Source organism: Halictus rubicundus, chromosome 2, assembly GCF_050948215.1.
Source record: "Halictus rubicundus isolate RS-2024b chromosome 2, iyHalRubi1_principal, whole genome shotgun sequence".
Taxonomy (NCBI): domain Eukaryota; kingdom Metazoa; phylum Arthropoda; class Insecta; order Hymenoptera; family Halictidae; genus Halictus; species Halictus rubicundus.
The window spans coordinates 19,365,927-19,382,382 of record NC_135150.1 but is presented as its reverse complement, the minus strand read 5'-3'; the positions used below and the strand labels follow the sequence as shown (position 1 = coordinate 19,382,382).

At 49.1% G+C, this 16,456-nt stretch overlaps 1 protein-coding gene across 10 annotated transcripts in view; it reads left to right on the top strand.

Annotated features, from left to right (window-relative positions):
* Positions 1–16,456, top strand: part of LOC143365523 (uncharacterized protein CG43867) — a 199,992-nt gene that overhangs the window by 17,297 nt on the left and 166,239 nt on the right. For all 10 annotated transcript variants that reach the window (XM_076805768.1, XM_076805772.1, XM_076805767.1 and 7 more), the window contains exon 2: positions 5,037–6,356. In XM_076805768.1, the coding sequence (XP_076661883.1) occupies positions 5,358–6,356 (999 nt within the window). In that variant the 5' untranslated portion in view covers positions 5,037–5,357. The remainder of the gene's footprint in view (positions 1–5,036; positions 6,357–16,456) is intronic.

Below are 16,456 nucleotides of genomic sequence, written 5' to 3'. Positions count from 1 at the left end.
GTTTTATGAGCGGGGATGTACGTGCAAAAAAATTGCAATGTTCAAAACAGTTTTTATATTATTAAATTCGTCGGTATTCTATAGATTGTTAAAAATTCAAGTGCTTCCGGTTGAATTTCATGTGCATACTATAAAAAAGATTACCTAGAATGAAGATGCTCTAGGCTGAAAGAAATGTCTCGATCGCGGAATCAAAATTGCTTCGATTCCAAAGGGTTAAATATAATAGACGAACATTATCGATGAACACGCAGTGCTGCTTTAATTTCGCACGCTGGCGTATTTTCGAAAACAGAAACGTCAGATTTTCGCGAAGGTGGGTTCGTTCGGGGGAGCAGTGTAATTACGAGTCTCCCGGTCTCGTTTCGGGCAGCGAGCACGGTTTGTTTCCGCGAGCGGAACGCAGGGCCGCCGGCGTTTCACGGAATCAAAGAGATACTTGTTCGGTGGAAGTTGGCCGGGCCAGAGGGAAGTTTCAATCGTCCTGCGAAGCAGCGGAATATAAATCGCGCGAGGAATCGTTCGACGTGAGCGGCCAGGAAATTCCTATCCCGGGAAAAGTTGGTCGATCGGCCACTGGTCCCGATTCTGCTGGACTTCGCGAAACTTTTCGCGACCCGTTTCCCCGCTGGTGGGAAACTTTCGGTTTGGGAAGCTCGGTTTTACGACGGCGTGACCCGGGCTTCGAAAGAGCCCCTAACCGGTCGATTGTCTTCTAATAATCGGACCGATATTGCACCTCGACGCCGACGTCGTGCGGGAAAATCACCCCGAATATGTGTATTCGAAAAATCCTCGAGCGAGTTTTACGAGCGATCGAGACACGGGCCTCTTCCATGGAAATCGTGTAAAAACCGATCCGTAATAAAAGTGTGAGCGAGCGAGCGAGCTCCCCGCCGCTGGAACGGCTGTAAACGCGCCCGCACGGAGAGGGAAAGAGAAAGGAAGTATGATTGAATGATCGAGCGAGTGAAGGTGAGTGAAAGTGAGCAAGAATGAATGAGCGCGCCGCAATGAATCGGGATCGAAATCTGCCGCAAGGATTTACCCTTTCTGGCTCTGAGTCGCGAGGCGGACCAATTGTTACTTATTCTACTGATTCGCGTTCTGCTCACCGATAATTCATCGACAATACACAATTTTGAATGCGAGTTTGCAACACTGTTCTGAGCTTTGTCTTGACTGGACCGAGGATATCTAGGCGGGATAAAAATTTCAGTTCTCTCAGTCTCTCTACTGTTTCGAATTTATTTGAAAACTTTCCAACTGAATATCTCGAAAAGTATGAAAGATATTAAGAAAGTGTAGAACACGCGTCCAAGGATTTCGAGGGGGAAAGAGGGGGACAATATCAGTTTTTTACTTGGGTCAAGGTCACTTGAAGGTCAACTTTGTTTTTTCAAATGAAAACCTATATTTTTTATTACGGGATCTTATTGTACGTAAAAAGACCAGCAATTTTTGTAGGATACTCTTTTTTATCTGGTTTTGGAAATATTTAAAGAGAAGACTGCCCCCCTCTCTCCCCCTCGAAATCCTTGGACACGTGTTTTACAAGACCCGTGTTGTTGACATATATCGAGAATTCACTGTACTCAGTTTTGTCATAAGTGGACACATATGCATTTACGACGAAAACGTATGGATGCGATTTGAAACAGTGGGAATATTAAAAGAATTTCGAAACGTTAACAAATGAAAAAAACGTACGCGAAGGTTCGACTATCGACAACCAGTTCGAACTCTAATTGCATTGTTTCAATTTTTGTAAATGGACACAGTCTAGGTGATTCGTCGCGACACTCGGCGCGTCCTAACGGCTCTGCACTCGTTAGGACGACTCGTTTCCCGCTTAAGGGGCCGGGGAAATTGGCGACGACCTGCTGCATCGTCCTTGGCGCGCATGAAACTCGAACATGATGCGCAAGGATACGCGTAATGTTTACTTCCGAGCTGGCCCACTGAGACAGAATGCCAGGCAACCGGTGATAAATCCGCTCGGAATATCTCGTGGCGCCCGAACGACGGAATCCCTGACGAGGTTTCATCGTCTGTGACGAAATTGTGCTGGAACGGAAGCCAGGCTGCGCCGACGAACAGAATGTTAATCCTTTTGCACCAATCGGGCCAATTTGTGAATGCAAACCTTCCCAACACATAAGAGACATATAAGAGGACATATAAGAGTGAAGTCACTTCTTCCTCAAAGATTGTAAGCTATGCATTTAATAATATTTTAATGTAATAATAACGTAGGGGTTTTGAAGAACTTAATAAATAAAAAGAAGTTACTATATATTGAGTTAAACATAGCCCTTCATTGATTGTCATCTTTGCTTCATCTTAACAAGTTGCCCGTCCGTGCAACAGCTTTAAAAATTCCATGGGATCATACTACTTGAATGAAATAAAAAATACTCGTCCACTCTTCTGGCATTTTGCAGACATAATTAAATTTGCTACACTCGGTGCACTAACGCAAAAGTGGATTTACAAATCTGGACAAATAATTCCGTCTACCTTCTCTGGGATACGCGGCACACCAAGTATGAAAGCACAGGATCATGAATGCATCAACTGTCTGAACGGTGCAACGGTGCATATCGAGCAAAATTCAGACAGGGGATCTAGTATCGCTTTCAGCGATGGTCCAGCAGGTCTATTGGACGTTAAACGGGTTAAGACTTCATTTCTGAAATATCGGCGCGTCTGAAGCAGCCCGGAGCTTGATTCGGCGTATTCACCGGGAGCCGGTGTTCGCTTACGTATGTTGGTTACGTGGCTCCCGCGGTATCGGGTTCGTGAATCGACTGGCTATCTTAAGTGAATAGACGGTGATTACGAGTTCTCACGCATCCCCGAACACCAGAAGCCCCTCGTTATTTGTTATTTGACTCGCGAGCCGACCGATCCTATCGCTCGAGTGCCGTCTGCATGGTTATTCCGTCGAACCGTTCGGAATTCGTTTCACAGTCTGCCGCCAAGCTGTGCTCGCTTATTTATTTTCGCAGTTCAGTCGATAATTGATCTTGTCGCGATTTGCTCCCTCTCTCCGTCGAGAATAGACTTGCTCGGTTAGCTGCATCAACGGTGCCAAGTGCATTTAATTTACCATGTGCGTTTAAACAGAATCGATCGATGCGTGTCACTTGTATAACCATACGTATTACAACTGATCAAATTAAAGGGTTAGAAAGAATTATCCTGCTCTGACTTGGCTATGGTGTTGCAGACTAAAGACGTTCCTCTCAGATAATCGACCGAGAGCGATCTATCTGCGACATTGTGCGAAAACAATGGCGTACAACGAAGTACGTCTTCAACGAAAAAACCTCGGTTAGTCTCGCGGAAGATCGAGCAGACTTCGCGAATAAACACTCTCCACTCTTCCAGATCAAGACACACAGAAGTCGGAAGTCCGTCCTGCAGGACGTGTGTCGCAATCCTTTTACAGCGTCGGCAAACGAGAAACTCCGGGAAAGAGTGTCCCGTCCCTGAACGTCGTTGAGCGTCACTCAAACAAATTGCTCGTCAAAGGGACGAACGGAGAGGAGAAGCCAGCTCAATTTCATAGTTCGCAGTGTGCGCGATCGTGGTCCGTTCTCTTTCGGTGGCCTGGGCTGGACTGTTTGCGAGAGACGGCAAACGTTTCGCTCGCGGTAATTGCAGAACGGGAGGTTGCGCGGCGGCGGCCCACCCCTCCATCCGGTTTTTCATTTGGCCCCTTTTAGTGTCGACCTTAAAATAAACTTTGTAGCCCTGCGTCGACGTCGACGTCGGCCGGCGTCTTCGTCCTCCTTCGCCGCGGTCGTTGTCGTTCCCGCGGGTCTCTGTGCTTTCGAACCTCCCTTCTTCTTCGTGTCCCTCTTTTTCACCGTGTCTCTCTCTCTCTCTCTCTCTCCTTCCGTCTCTCTCTGCTCTCTTTACGCCTCGTCACAAGTCGGCGCAAGTCGACCGAAGAAGCGCGGCGAGGAAATGAAAGAGGGCTCGAGGCGGTAGGAGAGAGAGAGAGAGAGAGAGAGAGGAGAGGAGAGGAGGCGCCGCTCGGAGAGACACCCCAAAGAGTTACAGCTTTCAATTTAGTAGTGCAAACACTCGCCGCGAGTTAATATCTGCCTTCCATTTCCTGCTCTAACCTCGTCAACTTGGCCCGCGAATGAGACCAAGTGAAAGTCGCTACCCGCTGTCCGGGAATCGAGTCGCGAGAACCGTCTTCCCCAGGAACGATTAAATCGAGTCAGCTCGACCGTGCTGCTAACCGAATCGCGTCACTCTCCAGCTACGAGCTACGACGTCGTCGTCGTCGTCGTCGTTGCACAGGCTCGAGAGAAACGCGACGGCTACCTGTCCGCGACAGCGACGATTACGTGTCCTGTTAATACGACGACGCAAATTGGATACCGGCTGATTCGAACTTGGACGGACGAGACACACGGACGATTACCCGCGAACAGAGACTAGTCCCGTTAATCCGTTTCCGAGTGCTTCCGAGTTCCACGGCTTCTTGCGCCCGTGCGTGCATCTTCCGATACTGCAGAACCGAGTGTGAGATTAGATTGCAAGACAAGCTGGGAAGTTGATAAATTGGAATTTGTTGATCGCTGGACAGTTGGATGACGATGTACGTGGCTGACCCTGGGTCCTTTGGACCCACGCTAATATACGTTTTAAAAGTTAGTTTCTCTATCAGAATTATTATTGTTCGGTGGAACCTCGATTATCTGAACTGAACAGAGAAACGTGACTGTTCGAATATCAGTTATAATGCTAGGTTCAGTGTTTATTCATCTTTACAATAAACAGTGTTGTATATGGATCGCCTTAGATTGAGCTATTAACGTCTGAAGAAGAGTGATTATACGAACGCTATAGAAGTAAATAGCGCCAAAAGAAAATAGTGCCGTTACATAGAGAATGATTCGGAGCACAAGTATTTAATTCGCGAGTACACGGTTCACGGATTCCGTGTAGACGGTGTCCCAGCGGCGCTCGTGGAAAATCGTAGACTCTAATAGGAAGGTTTGTCGGTGTTTCAGGTCGCAGGTGAGCCGCGAGGATGTGATCGAGGATGCCCGCAGGACCGCGTGAGATCGCAATCGCCCCGAGATGGCCGCGACGCCAGTTCCTTGTCGCGTTTCAACGTGATCCCTCGAGGCGGAGCCAAGGAAGAGGCGGAGGAGGTGGTGGAGGAGGCGGCGGAGGAGGCGGAGGACGAGGAAGAAGAGGAAGAAGAAGAGGAGGAGGTAGTAACACGAGGGACAGTGTACGGGGTCGTCGAGCGATGCATTGAGGGCTCGCCTCGGGCGGCTTCCACCACGGAGGAGGACAGACGCAGACAGCCCGCTCGCCGAGTCAGGATGGAGGAGGTCCGGGGCTCGCCGGCTCGGCGACTGTCGCAGATCCTGGACCCGATCGCTCGGCTCGCGACGGATTTCGGCTCGAGTTCGGCGCCGTGCAGCCCCCGGTTGGGGGTCCGTGCGCACGAGGCGTCGGGCACGATGGTGCAGGCGGGGCCAGCGTCCGATTCGGGCGGTCGCAGGCCGTCGGAGGCGGGGCGTGGGCTGCCGAGCGGAGCCGAGAGCCCTCGGCTGTGGCCACGGCAGTTCCGACAGGCCCCGGCGCCTCCGCCGAGGCCCAGACACGCGAACAACAGCGGCAGCACTGGCGCCAGTAGTCAGCACGGGCATCAGGCCCCTTCCGGGGGCCATCAGGTCGCCTCGAGCAGCAGCCTTCAGCCGCCGGTGCACACGAGGGACTCGCCTTACGTGAACGTGCCCAATCTGCTGTTCCAGAAGGAGAACAAGGCGTTCACGGAGGCGGCGAGGAGCGCCGGGTACGTCGAGCTTCGAGAAACCAAACCGCCGAAGTGCAGCCCCTACGATTTTACTTCGGAGCCGTCGGGACACGTCGAGTACGCCGATAAACGGACGTTCGCCGCCCAGACTGATTTCGACGGCTCCTCCGTTGCTGGGTACGATAAGGAGCACGTCCTAGGACTTGCCAGGGCCAGGTCCAATTTCGACCCGGGACCTTCTCCCCAAAGAACAACACAGCAACACTACGATCGCGCGTACTCGTTCTCCGGCAGGCAGCCCGAGTGTTCACCAAACCCGGCGAGAGTGTTCGCGGAGAACAGAGTGTTCCTCGAGCAGCAGAGGAGCACCGCAGCCGCGAGCTCGGACGCCAAGAAGGAGAAGCTCGAGAGCAGGCCCGCTTACGGCTCGTCCAAGAGCTTCGATGGATACTCGACCGCCGTGGAGGATCTTAATTGGCAGGAGAGGTGCCTCGAGCTCCAACTCGAGCTACACAGAAGCAGAAGCCAGGCCACCAGGGTGCGGGACATGCTTCGCGAGAAGGTGAGTTTTGTTTACCTTCTCGTGCCATCCTTGTCCCTCCTTCGCAGGCCTTCGTCCAGCTTTTCGACGAATTCCAACGTCTCGGAGATTCTTTTTCGCCCTCTGTTTCCGGTACTGCTCTAGGCTCACCAATACTGATAGATTCACAGCTCAATGTTGGTGAGACATCGAGGGGAGTTGGAAGTTGTTGTTGCTGAGGGGTTATGCGGAAGTAATTATACAGGAAGACGGTGAAAGAAATCTATTTAATCGTAAGAAGCCGTTGTCGGAGTTAGAACTAATGCCCAAACGCGAGGGCGGCGGTGCGTACCTTCATACCTGAAGGGAGGACGACCTTCGATAAAATGAAGGGGAATCAGGTATTTCCCAATAACCTTAGGTTGCGGGGTTTTCCACAGGGTACGGTAAAAGGTCTAACGTTTTACTTTAACAGTTGTTACGGTTAATGATTCTCCGCTGTTCGGAAAATTGGGACATTTGTATTTTGAACATTAAATTGGATCACTATTGACAGTCAGTTTTGGAAATGAGTTGGTTGTTGACTCGCGTTCAATGCATGTAAACTGTTCATGTTTGATTCACTTAGGATATGTCAGGACAAGTGTCCCACGAGACGGTTCTACATGTAAAAATAAGAACCAAAAAGAAACAGCAATCTTTCATTTCACGCTTCGGGTTCTAGTACTCGCGCAAAGTAGAATTGGTTAGCCATGATCAGACGGGACAGCTGATCCCTATTCAGGAGCCGCCGTCTGTTCAAACTCATTTCGAGACAATAAATCGGTACAATAGTGAACAAAGGGTGGTTATTCAGACCAGTTTTGTAATATTTTTAGGGGAACATTGAGAAATTGTACCCGGGTACCTAGTTGGTTACTCAAGGGTTAATTGTATTCTATTATCCGTGTATACAAGTGGGCCGGTTCTCCAAGAGAAATATCTTCAGTATTTTAAAAAATCCTTGTCCGCAAGGGATCGAAACTACCCGTTATTAATTGGTTTCTGCTTCGGAAAGTTGTAACTACAAAATCAGCTTGGACTCTTGCTCCCGCCGAAATTCACGGGGTGGGAATCGCTCCGGGTTCGGTGCGTGTCCGGAAAATTGCGTTACCGTTGCATCGGCATCGGTCTGTAAAAAAAGGCAGCAGCAGCGGGGACACGAGATGGCTCGTCTCTCCGGTCTGTCTCGACCCATATTTTCCGGCGAGTCCGCGGGGACCAATCGCGTCAAACGATCCGTGACTAAACCAATAAGCGATCCCGTTCCGTGCCGCCGGCGAAACGGCCGCGCCGCCGCTGCCCGATAACCATTCTGTTTTCCGCGTTAGCTCGTGTTCGACGATCGAGCGGAGGGCTTCCGTGAAACGAGCCGGGTCGCCCGGAATCGCTGCCCCTTCCTGCGGAAAATTCATCCGGAGCCGGAGCGCGACCGATTTCCGGATTTCCAACTCCGCTGCTGCTACTGCTGCTGGGATTCTGTGCGTCAGCGGCTTCGTCGGAAAACGCTATATCGGATCCCTTTCCCAGTTCTCGATTGCGATTCCGCTCCGCAGGAAATTTCTGTTTATCAACGACCGGCGCCGATACGATCTCCCCCGGCAATCCTGCAGTCTACAAATTCCAGGACAAAGCCCTTTTTCCTTCGCCGACCTGTTCACGGTTCGCGCTCGCTGTCCGAGCGAACAGTGCCGCCATTATTTTCCTGCGAAAATATGACGGGACTATTCTGGAACTCTCTATCCGTCCAGCAAAAATCGACGCTCGAGAGTCGTTATACTGTGCTCCACTTGAATGTCGCTGCGACGGAATCGTTCTTGTCTGCCCGATTGACCGACGCGACAAGAAACGAAGCGCACTCTGTGGTTTCGGCTAAAGTGACTACGCGTGTCGCGACGCGACGCGACGGTTTAACGCAGTGCGACATTAAATTAGGACGTAGCCTTACTAATATTGATCCCTCGGTTGCGTACAGTGTCTGTAGACATCGAGTGCTATCCGCTTAGACAATACGCACTGCGTAACACGCTCGTCGCAACTCGCAACTTCAAAATATGTTGTCAAATGCAACGTACCTTCTCCGCGAAAAATTAAGACGATTTTCTGGTTTCGAATAATAACACGCCTAAAATTAATTTGATTAGTTTCGTGCAAACTACGGAATCGTGCACGTCGGTGGCGAATCTGTCTATCTTTTATCTGTCATGCTCAGTATTGTCTGCAATATGTTTATCACTAGTCTGCGGATTTTATGAATTCGTGACAAATAACGAGTAGATCGAATGCTAAACAAGAACATTTTAAGTAGGGAAAAATGTGTTTGCATCATTTTCAGCTGACTGAAGTTATTTAAAAATGGAATGTAAGTCTACGGAGCTTTTGGATGCTGCAATTGATGCAGACAATTTTTATTTTGCATAAAGATCCGCCGTCTACGAATATATTACGTAACGTCTACCGTGGCGGTTTTCGCGATCGCTGCACGACTTGATTAGCGTGTATAAAGTAGTCGAAGGATGAGGCCTCGGGCTCGTTCGCACATTGTGCTATCCAGAATGGAGAGGAAGAGGAGATCGTAGCTGATGGAGTAGGAATTTGAGAGAGAGAGAGAGAGAGAGTGAGAGAGAGTGAGAGAGAGAGAGAGAGAGTAGGAGTCGGAATCAATATCAAGATCGTATGAAAAGAGTGGAAGAAGGAGCATGGGGAAAAAGGAGGATCTCGACGAATCACGGTATCGATCGCGAATAAAATTGAATATGGCGAGTGAAATAGTTGAAAGAGCCGCCATTCGCGATACGAGGCGGAATATACGGCAGCGTGGAGCGGGCTTTAGCCCATTCCCCCGTTCTCCTTGGCGATCGCGATCGCGTGCGCGCGCGCGCACGTGCTATTCGGATCGAAAGCGATGTTGGAACCGGTCCTCGTTGCGATCCAAGAACGATTTATATCGTTCGCGGGCGGTTTTATTCGACGCTCGACATACGTCAAATGAATTGCAGAAGGGTCAACCGTGTCGGGGAACGAGGAGGCATATAGAGAGGAGGGTAAGGGGAGGGGAAAAAGCGGCGCTTAGGTACATACGTCTTTAGTATGCACAGTCACGCGTCACGATTTAACGCGGCTACCCCAGATAAGGCACATAGCCGACGGTGTATGGGGTGCGGGGGAATGGTCTCTTTGGTTCTTCAAAACCCCCTCGTGCCTCTTAAACGGAATTGAATCACTTACCAGACAAGGAGTCTCCGCCAGGTATCGTTTATGCCCCGTTGTTTTACGCCGTGAGCCTCTTCCCGTCGTTAAGGCGCGAACCTGCTCTCGAACGACGGACGTTTCGCCAGATTCCGTTCATCCGAACTCATGCTTATCAATTTTTCTGCAGATTCGGTCGCCGAGACCCGTAAATCCCTCTTTACGCCTCTATAAGTTCATCCGAACCTCTGCTTATCAAGTTTCCTGCAAAATTCTTCTCAGAGGTCCATAGATCGTCCATCTTTATACCTCTACAGGCTCATCAGTTTTTCGGCCAATTTATTCCACGAGACCCACTGAGTGTAGAAGATTCTTTTTAATAATCTTAATAAGTTGGAAATAATATATTGGCATTCTTAAATTCTTTTAATCTTTCTACTGTTTTAAATTGCACCAGTTCTTGTTTGTTATACACACCCGTAGTTAAGGAAAATCCTAGTAACAGGCTTCCGGTAGCTAAAGCGCTAACAGTTTGATAATCGTGTGTGATCAAAGCAGCTTTGACGCCGAAAGTCTGAACTGTGCAGAAACGTTAAATGAAAGCGTGAAAATTGAGAAGTTCGTGCCGCTGAAATTTGCCCTCTGAAGATCGCGGTGGATTTTCGAGAGCTCTGGATCGCTTAGGTAGCGAGGATTCCAGGATTTATAGAGTGAAACGGTACTCCGTGCCTGGAAGAATGGAATTCCGTGGCGAAGTGGGAGCCAAAGAGCCAACGTAGGGTTAGAGGTCATCGAGTCGCGCTCGATGGCGATTACGTGGCTGGTCTCTCTCTCTCTCTCTCTCTCTCGTTCCTCGAACCACCGGGAACTCTATCCGCGGTCGTTCTCCGGCTCGTTACACGGTTTCTGCTCTAACGAGACCCGTTGCCGCCTCGCAGTTGTAAAATCAGCTGACGCGAGCTCGGTGAGAGGCGGTCTCGAGGCTTCTTATCGGCTTCGTATCGCGCCTCCGAGCCGAACCCCGTTACGCGTTCGCTTGCATCACTCTCGGATCGTTGTCCTGATTGACGTAACGTTTGTTTACAACGCTCGCTCGAGGCCGGATTCGTTCGCTGTGATTACGAGCACAGTCGCTTCAGACGAACCTGAAACTTTGACCGCGATTACCGGCGCAATCTGCGGCAGCTTCAACCGCGATTGCCAATGCACTCCCTTCTGCTTCAGCTGCGGCTTCAATTTTAACTGCGATTACCTCTCTTCAGCTTCAATTGCGATCACCGGCGCAGTCCCTTCAGCTTCAACTGCGATTACCAGCGCAGTTTCTTCAGCTTCAGCTGCGATTACCAGCACATTATCTTCAGCTTCAACTGCAATTGCAAACGCACTCCCTTTAGCTTCATCTGCGTTAGTAAACGCATTCTATTCAGCTTTAATTGCGATTGCCAGCGCAATCTCTTCAATTTCGATTGCCAGCCCAATCTCTTCAATTTCGATTGCGATTGCCAGCGCAATTTCTTCAGCTTCAGCTTCGGCTTCAGCTTCAATTGCGATCACCGGCGCAGTCTCTTCAGCTTCAGCTGCGATTACCGGTGCAGTCTCTTCAGCTTCAGCTTCGATTTCAACTGCGATTACCAGCGCAGTTTATTCAGCTTCAGCTGCGATTACCAGCACATTATCTTCAGCTTCAACTGCAATTGCAAACGCATTCCCTTTAGCTTCATCTGCGTTAGTAAACGCATTCTATTCAGCTTCAATTGCGATTGCCAGCGCAATCTCTTCAATTTCGATTGCGATTGCCAGCGCAATCTCTTCAATTTCGATTGCGATTGCCAGCGCAATTTCTTCAGCTTCAGCTTCGATTTCAACTGCGATTGTCAGAGCAGTCTCTTCAACTTCGATTGCGATTGCCAGCGCAGTATCTTCAGCTTCAGCCTTCGGTGCCAGTTTCGGCTGTGGTTTAAGTTTCGAATTCGCGAAGGGTTATTTGCAAGAAAGAGCGGGCGCGGCTCCTTACGAGCGGCCCTAATTACCAAGTTCCCGCGTAATGTTTAATAACAACGCATCCGATGGGAAACTTCCACGGTACCTCTTCGTTCGTTAGTCAACCGCTCGAACTTCTTTGTTCGCGCGCTTGTTACCACCGCGCTGCGCCGCGCCGAGCCAAGTCGCCCCGACCCGGCTAAATATGAACGAATGGAGATTGGATTATCTTCTACACGGTATCGTTGCCTGTGGGAAACCTCGCTGCACGCTTTTTCAGATTTATTCCTCCGAGAGATGCGCCGAATCCGCTCCCCGAAAAATCACTACGTTGCTTTTGTTCGTTACGAGTTTCCGGTGTAAGTCGAAAAAGGAATTTTCTATTCCAATTAGTCTCATCGAGTTCGATGCAGTGGCACTCGTGCCGCATTTTAAGAGAAACTCTATTAAACCGGGCGTTGCGTGTTTTATCCATCGACAGTTATTCGATAATCCTTTCGAAATCAAAGGCGAGAGAAGAGAGTAGCCGAATTCGGCTCGGTTCGCAATGTCCACGTTGGACTAATTTACGATTCACAGTCAATTTTGTACTTCTCTTTCTGAGGTATGTATCCAGATCCAAATACTCAAGTATTACTACAAATATGTTTCTTTCTCAACGGTTCAGCATCAATTGTGGATTTCTCATGAATTATTCCATAGCAACAGCAATTTGATCTATGTATAAACCAACGAGTCACCTTGTGTAATATAATCCACTAATTTCCTCTGAGATTACTAATACTTAAAACGAGACTATTAAGCTGCTTTCAGATCTAGCACAGTCATTAAGAATCCTATTAAGAGGATCTCGGTAACGAAAGTGTTAATGGATTACACTATAGTAGACTGCCGTAACCGCAACCAAAGAATTGTTGAAGAGAGGCTGTGTACATGTATCTTCTACGGCAGTAAACGAACAATGAATGTAAAAAGGATTGTACTGCCGCAAAAGATGCACACACAGGATCCTAATAAACAATTTTTTGTTGGTACGTGGGAGACCAGTGAAAAATAAAGTTGCAATTAATTCGTACAGCTGAGATTTCTATAATAATTTAAACTTGATTTTACAGGGATCTTCAAGTTTATATTAATTTCAGATGCTTCGCAATCCTCGCGAAAGGCAGCGTGCACAATATCTGCTCGGCGCGTTCGCAGCGATTCTCCCTGATTCTCGCTTATTCTCGCTCAAGGTCGACGGCATATCCCTCATTTCCTGGTCTCGGCGGAGCGCACGCAATTACGGTCGATCGTCGGGAAACCGGGGGTCGGGTGTCCGGGTTCGCGAATTCGCTTATTCGCGCGTTCGCAGGCATTCGCGAGCGTTCGCCCTCTCCGATCGATGCTCGTGGCCGAGGGCTCCCCTGGAAATTGCCCACGTGCTCCGAGAGTTGACCTTTCGTCGCGTGACAAGAGCCTACATTCCTTGTTCACGGTCGCGCCACGGAAATAGTTGAACCCGACGCTCTGTTGCCGAGAGACGCGGGGAGGAGCGCGGCGGGGGGCAACCGTTGCTGGAGATAGCGAGAAGGGTTCCGGGGAGAACCGCGGGCCGACTATCCGCCGTATCGCGCGCTCTTTAATGCCTCTTCAAAGGGCATTAACGAGTAACAGCCTCGTAAAAAAATTAACAGCACTCGCGGCGTTTCCGGCGCGATACGATTTCCCGGAAGGTTCGGCCGCCCCGTCCGCGCACGCCACTCCGCTCGTTTCATGAAAATAACGGGGAAAAAATGAGGGGACGCGAGATATATGATTCGCGAGATGGACGGTCAAAGGTGCTCGAGACATGGAAATGAAAATGAAGCGTAATCGGAGCTGCTGAAATCTACTCGGCCGATTTCTCGACGCTGTGGACTCGGTCGCTAACAGTTTCGTTATTGTTAGGCTGGATAGAGGTGCAGTTTTATTGGCAAGTTCAGAACTAGCGATAAAAGGATCCTGTCGACACACAGCTGACTAGTCAGGAGACACGAACTCCTGAGCCAGCATCTTCGAAAAACAAAGGACTGGCCATCTTATAAAAAAGGGGGCCAACTCCTCAACGCCAGTCAAAAAGAATCAGTCAGTCAGACAGCCATAGTCAATTAGCGATAAAAGGATCGGCAAGTTCAGAACTAGAAGAGAGAAAATACGTCGGACCGTAAAGGGTTAACAGAAGAAACAGACGTCGATGCAGTTCCTGTTTATCGATACATCAAATTTTAATCCCGCATAAAGATCCGCAGTCAACCGATTACTGGGACTAAAGTCCCGCGTCGTCGCTAACGAGCGCGAAACCCTCTGGCGGAAAACTGTTCTCCGCGAGATTTTTCTGCGGTTCCTTCGCGTTTTCCACGGGCGAGCCTCGTCGCGCGTTAATGCAGACAAACTACAGGCGCAGAAGGGCGAGAAGGGTGGGAACGGAAAGGCTGGCGCGCACGTGTGCGTGAGGGTGGCGAGCCGGCGAATGAAACGTTGCGACGCGTTGACGAGAATTCGGCGAGCCGCGCGCGCTCGGAAATTATACGGCCGTCTCCACAGTGTTCGCCTCCATATTTCGACGTTTTTGTCTGGCCTCCCTTCACCTCACCTCTCCGCTTTCTCTCTCTCCCCCCCCCTCTCCCCGCCTTCCGTTGCTACGGTTTTATTCCCAACCCCCGAAAACACCTAGTTAAACGGGGAATCGGTAAATACAGCGAGCGGATCGGACCCGCGCGCCCCGATCGACGTGTTTCGTCGCCTCCTCGCTTTCCTGCTCGTTCCGATTGTTTTCTCCCTTTGATCGCGGCCAAAGCGGCCCGATTAATGTCGATTCACGGAGACGCGCCAACCGGAAACAACTGTATGAATTCTATTGTCCAATAACGCCCGCGGCTTTGAATAAACTTCGCCGCCGCGCGGAAAATCGAAAATCGAAGCGTTCCCTAAACGGCGCTGTTACTCGCGTTCCAACACGGACGCGCCGTTCCCGGAAAATTGAGGGTGTTGAAAAGTGTTAAGAGCTTTTACCTTCCTACTGGAACAGGGATAGTCTGCTTCTTTATTGTAGCCCGATCCTCTATTTTCTACCGATCCCCTATTTCCCCCTGGGCATGATCTTTTATGTACTCTTACTTCTTCGTTCCAATCGCGATGTTTCGACACTTTCTTTCAAGATAATATGCTACGACGCCACCACCGGTGAAGCAACACCAGCCCTATTGAAATCTTCTTCCTACATATTAAATACAGCTGTACCGTCCTCCTTTCAGAATAAAAAATTTTCTGACTCTCACAGACCGCAATTAAGGAGCAGATTCGGTGATAATGTGATTGTGTTCGAAACAATACATCAATCGTGCTACTTGCTTTTAAGTTATTTTTCTACGATTTCTTTCTGTGTATCTTCGTGCGAAATAAAAATTGTTTGCATTAACTGCAAGACGTAGGAACCAAGTACGAATTTATTTCCCTCTTCAGTGGTTTTATTGAATGGTACGAAATGTTTGGATATTGTTAAATCTTTTTACTCTTTACAGTTTGAAATTAGACTCACTTTTGGCGTAAATGTATACACCTACCAATTACAACTTTTGTATCATTAGTAACTCCCTGCGAGGGCGAAAGAAAATTTGTATTCATTACGTATCTACTGTAATGGAGAAAAATCGACAATAAAAAAAGAATTTCTTCGTACAGTGACTGGCAAGACATGATCACGCAACCAGTGAATACAAAAGCTGTCTTCGATGCTCGGCCGCAAAGAATGACAATGCATTCCGCGTTTTCCACGTTTCTAAATTTTCGCGTCGAAGTTTGTGCCGACAAAACGCAGCGTCCTTGGAACGGTCAGGGTGACACTCCCGCGGCATAACTCGCGGAATAAGGACACGCGCATTTCGACGAACGCTAACAATAGCAGGCTGCGACATCCGAGCGGGAATAATACACGTAAGAATCCGTAGAACGGTAGCAGACGGGTCGTACCGTTTCCGAGGAATAAATTACGAGGGCCGGAGGTCCGCGCGGTATTAAAGCCGAGAAGCATTACGCTCTCCGACGAAAATGCCGCCCGTCGAAGTGCCGCGAAGAAGTTGATGCAATCTTCAGCCGTCGCCGCGAGCGGAGAGAGAGCATTTCGCATAGTCGGCCATTCGGTCCCTTATGCCCGCGTATCTTTCCTCTGGCCGTTTTGCATAGATCCGGGGCTAGGCTTTCTCCAGGCCGAGGCTGGACGAGAGCCTCGTCTTAATCTTCCTTAGAATTTCTAATTTACTGTCGGCCCTAACTTGGCCCGGCGTTCCTGCATATTTCGTATCAACTTCATAATCCTCCGGAGGAACGGCCTTCGCCCCCCCCCCCTCCCAGACGATCTCGGTGCATATCCCGCGAGCCTGCGAGTCGATATTATCAATAATAATGATCTATATCCTTCCTTCCGCTGAGCACCTCTTTACGCATGGAGTATGCTCAGTTTTATTTTTATGTATGGAGCAGCATCTTCCTGCTAGTTTAAAATGTGCAGGAACGGTATTTTCTCTTTGACCCTTCGCTAACCATTGCTCTAATCGTCAATTTAAAATGCGCATTCGGAACACTTCTCTTCAACAATGACCCTACCATCGATCAAATGACCAGTTTCATATTTTTTCATTTACGCTTACTGAAATTACAAGTGTGCTTCCATGGGAAATGATTTTATAAATTTCTTTGTTCCAGCAGGTATTGCAGTAAAAATCGCACAATATCAGAATAAATTCAGTTTTTCGAATCTGAATATGTTCCGTCCTCAACGGAATTTCTAAAGTGCCTCTTCCTGGCATTCTTCGAAACGGCTTATTAATACTAAATCTACCGACACTTCTTGTATACCTATTCCTACCGTGAGTGGTCAAAATGACCGGTCCTTAAAAAAAGTTATTTTTACTATA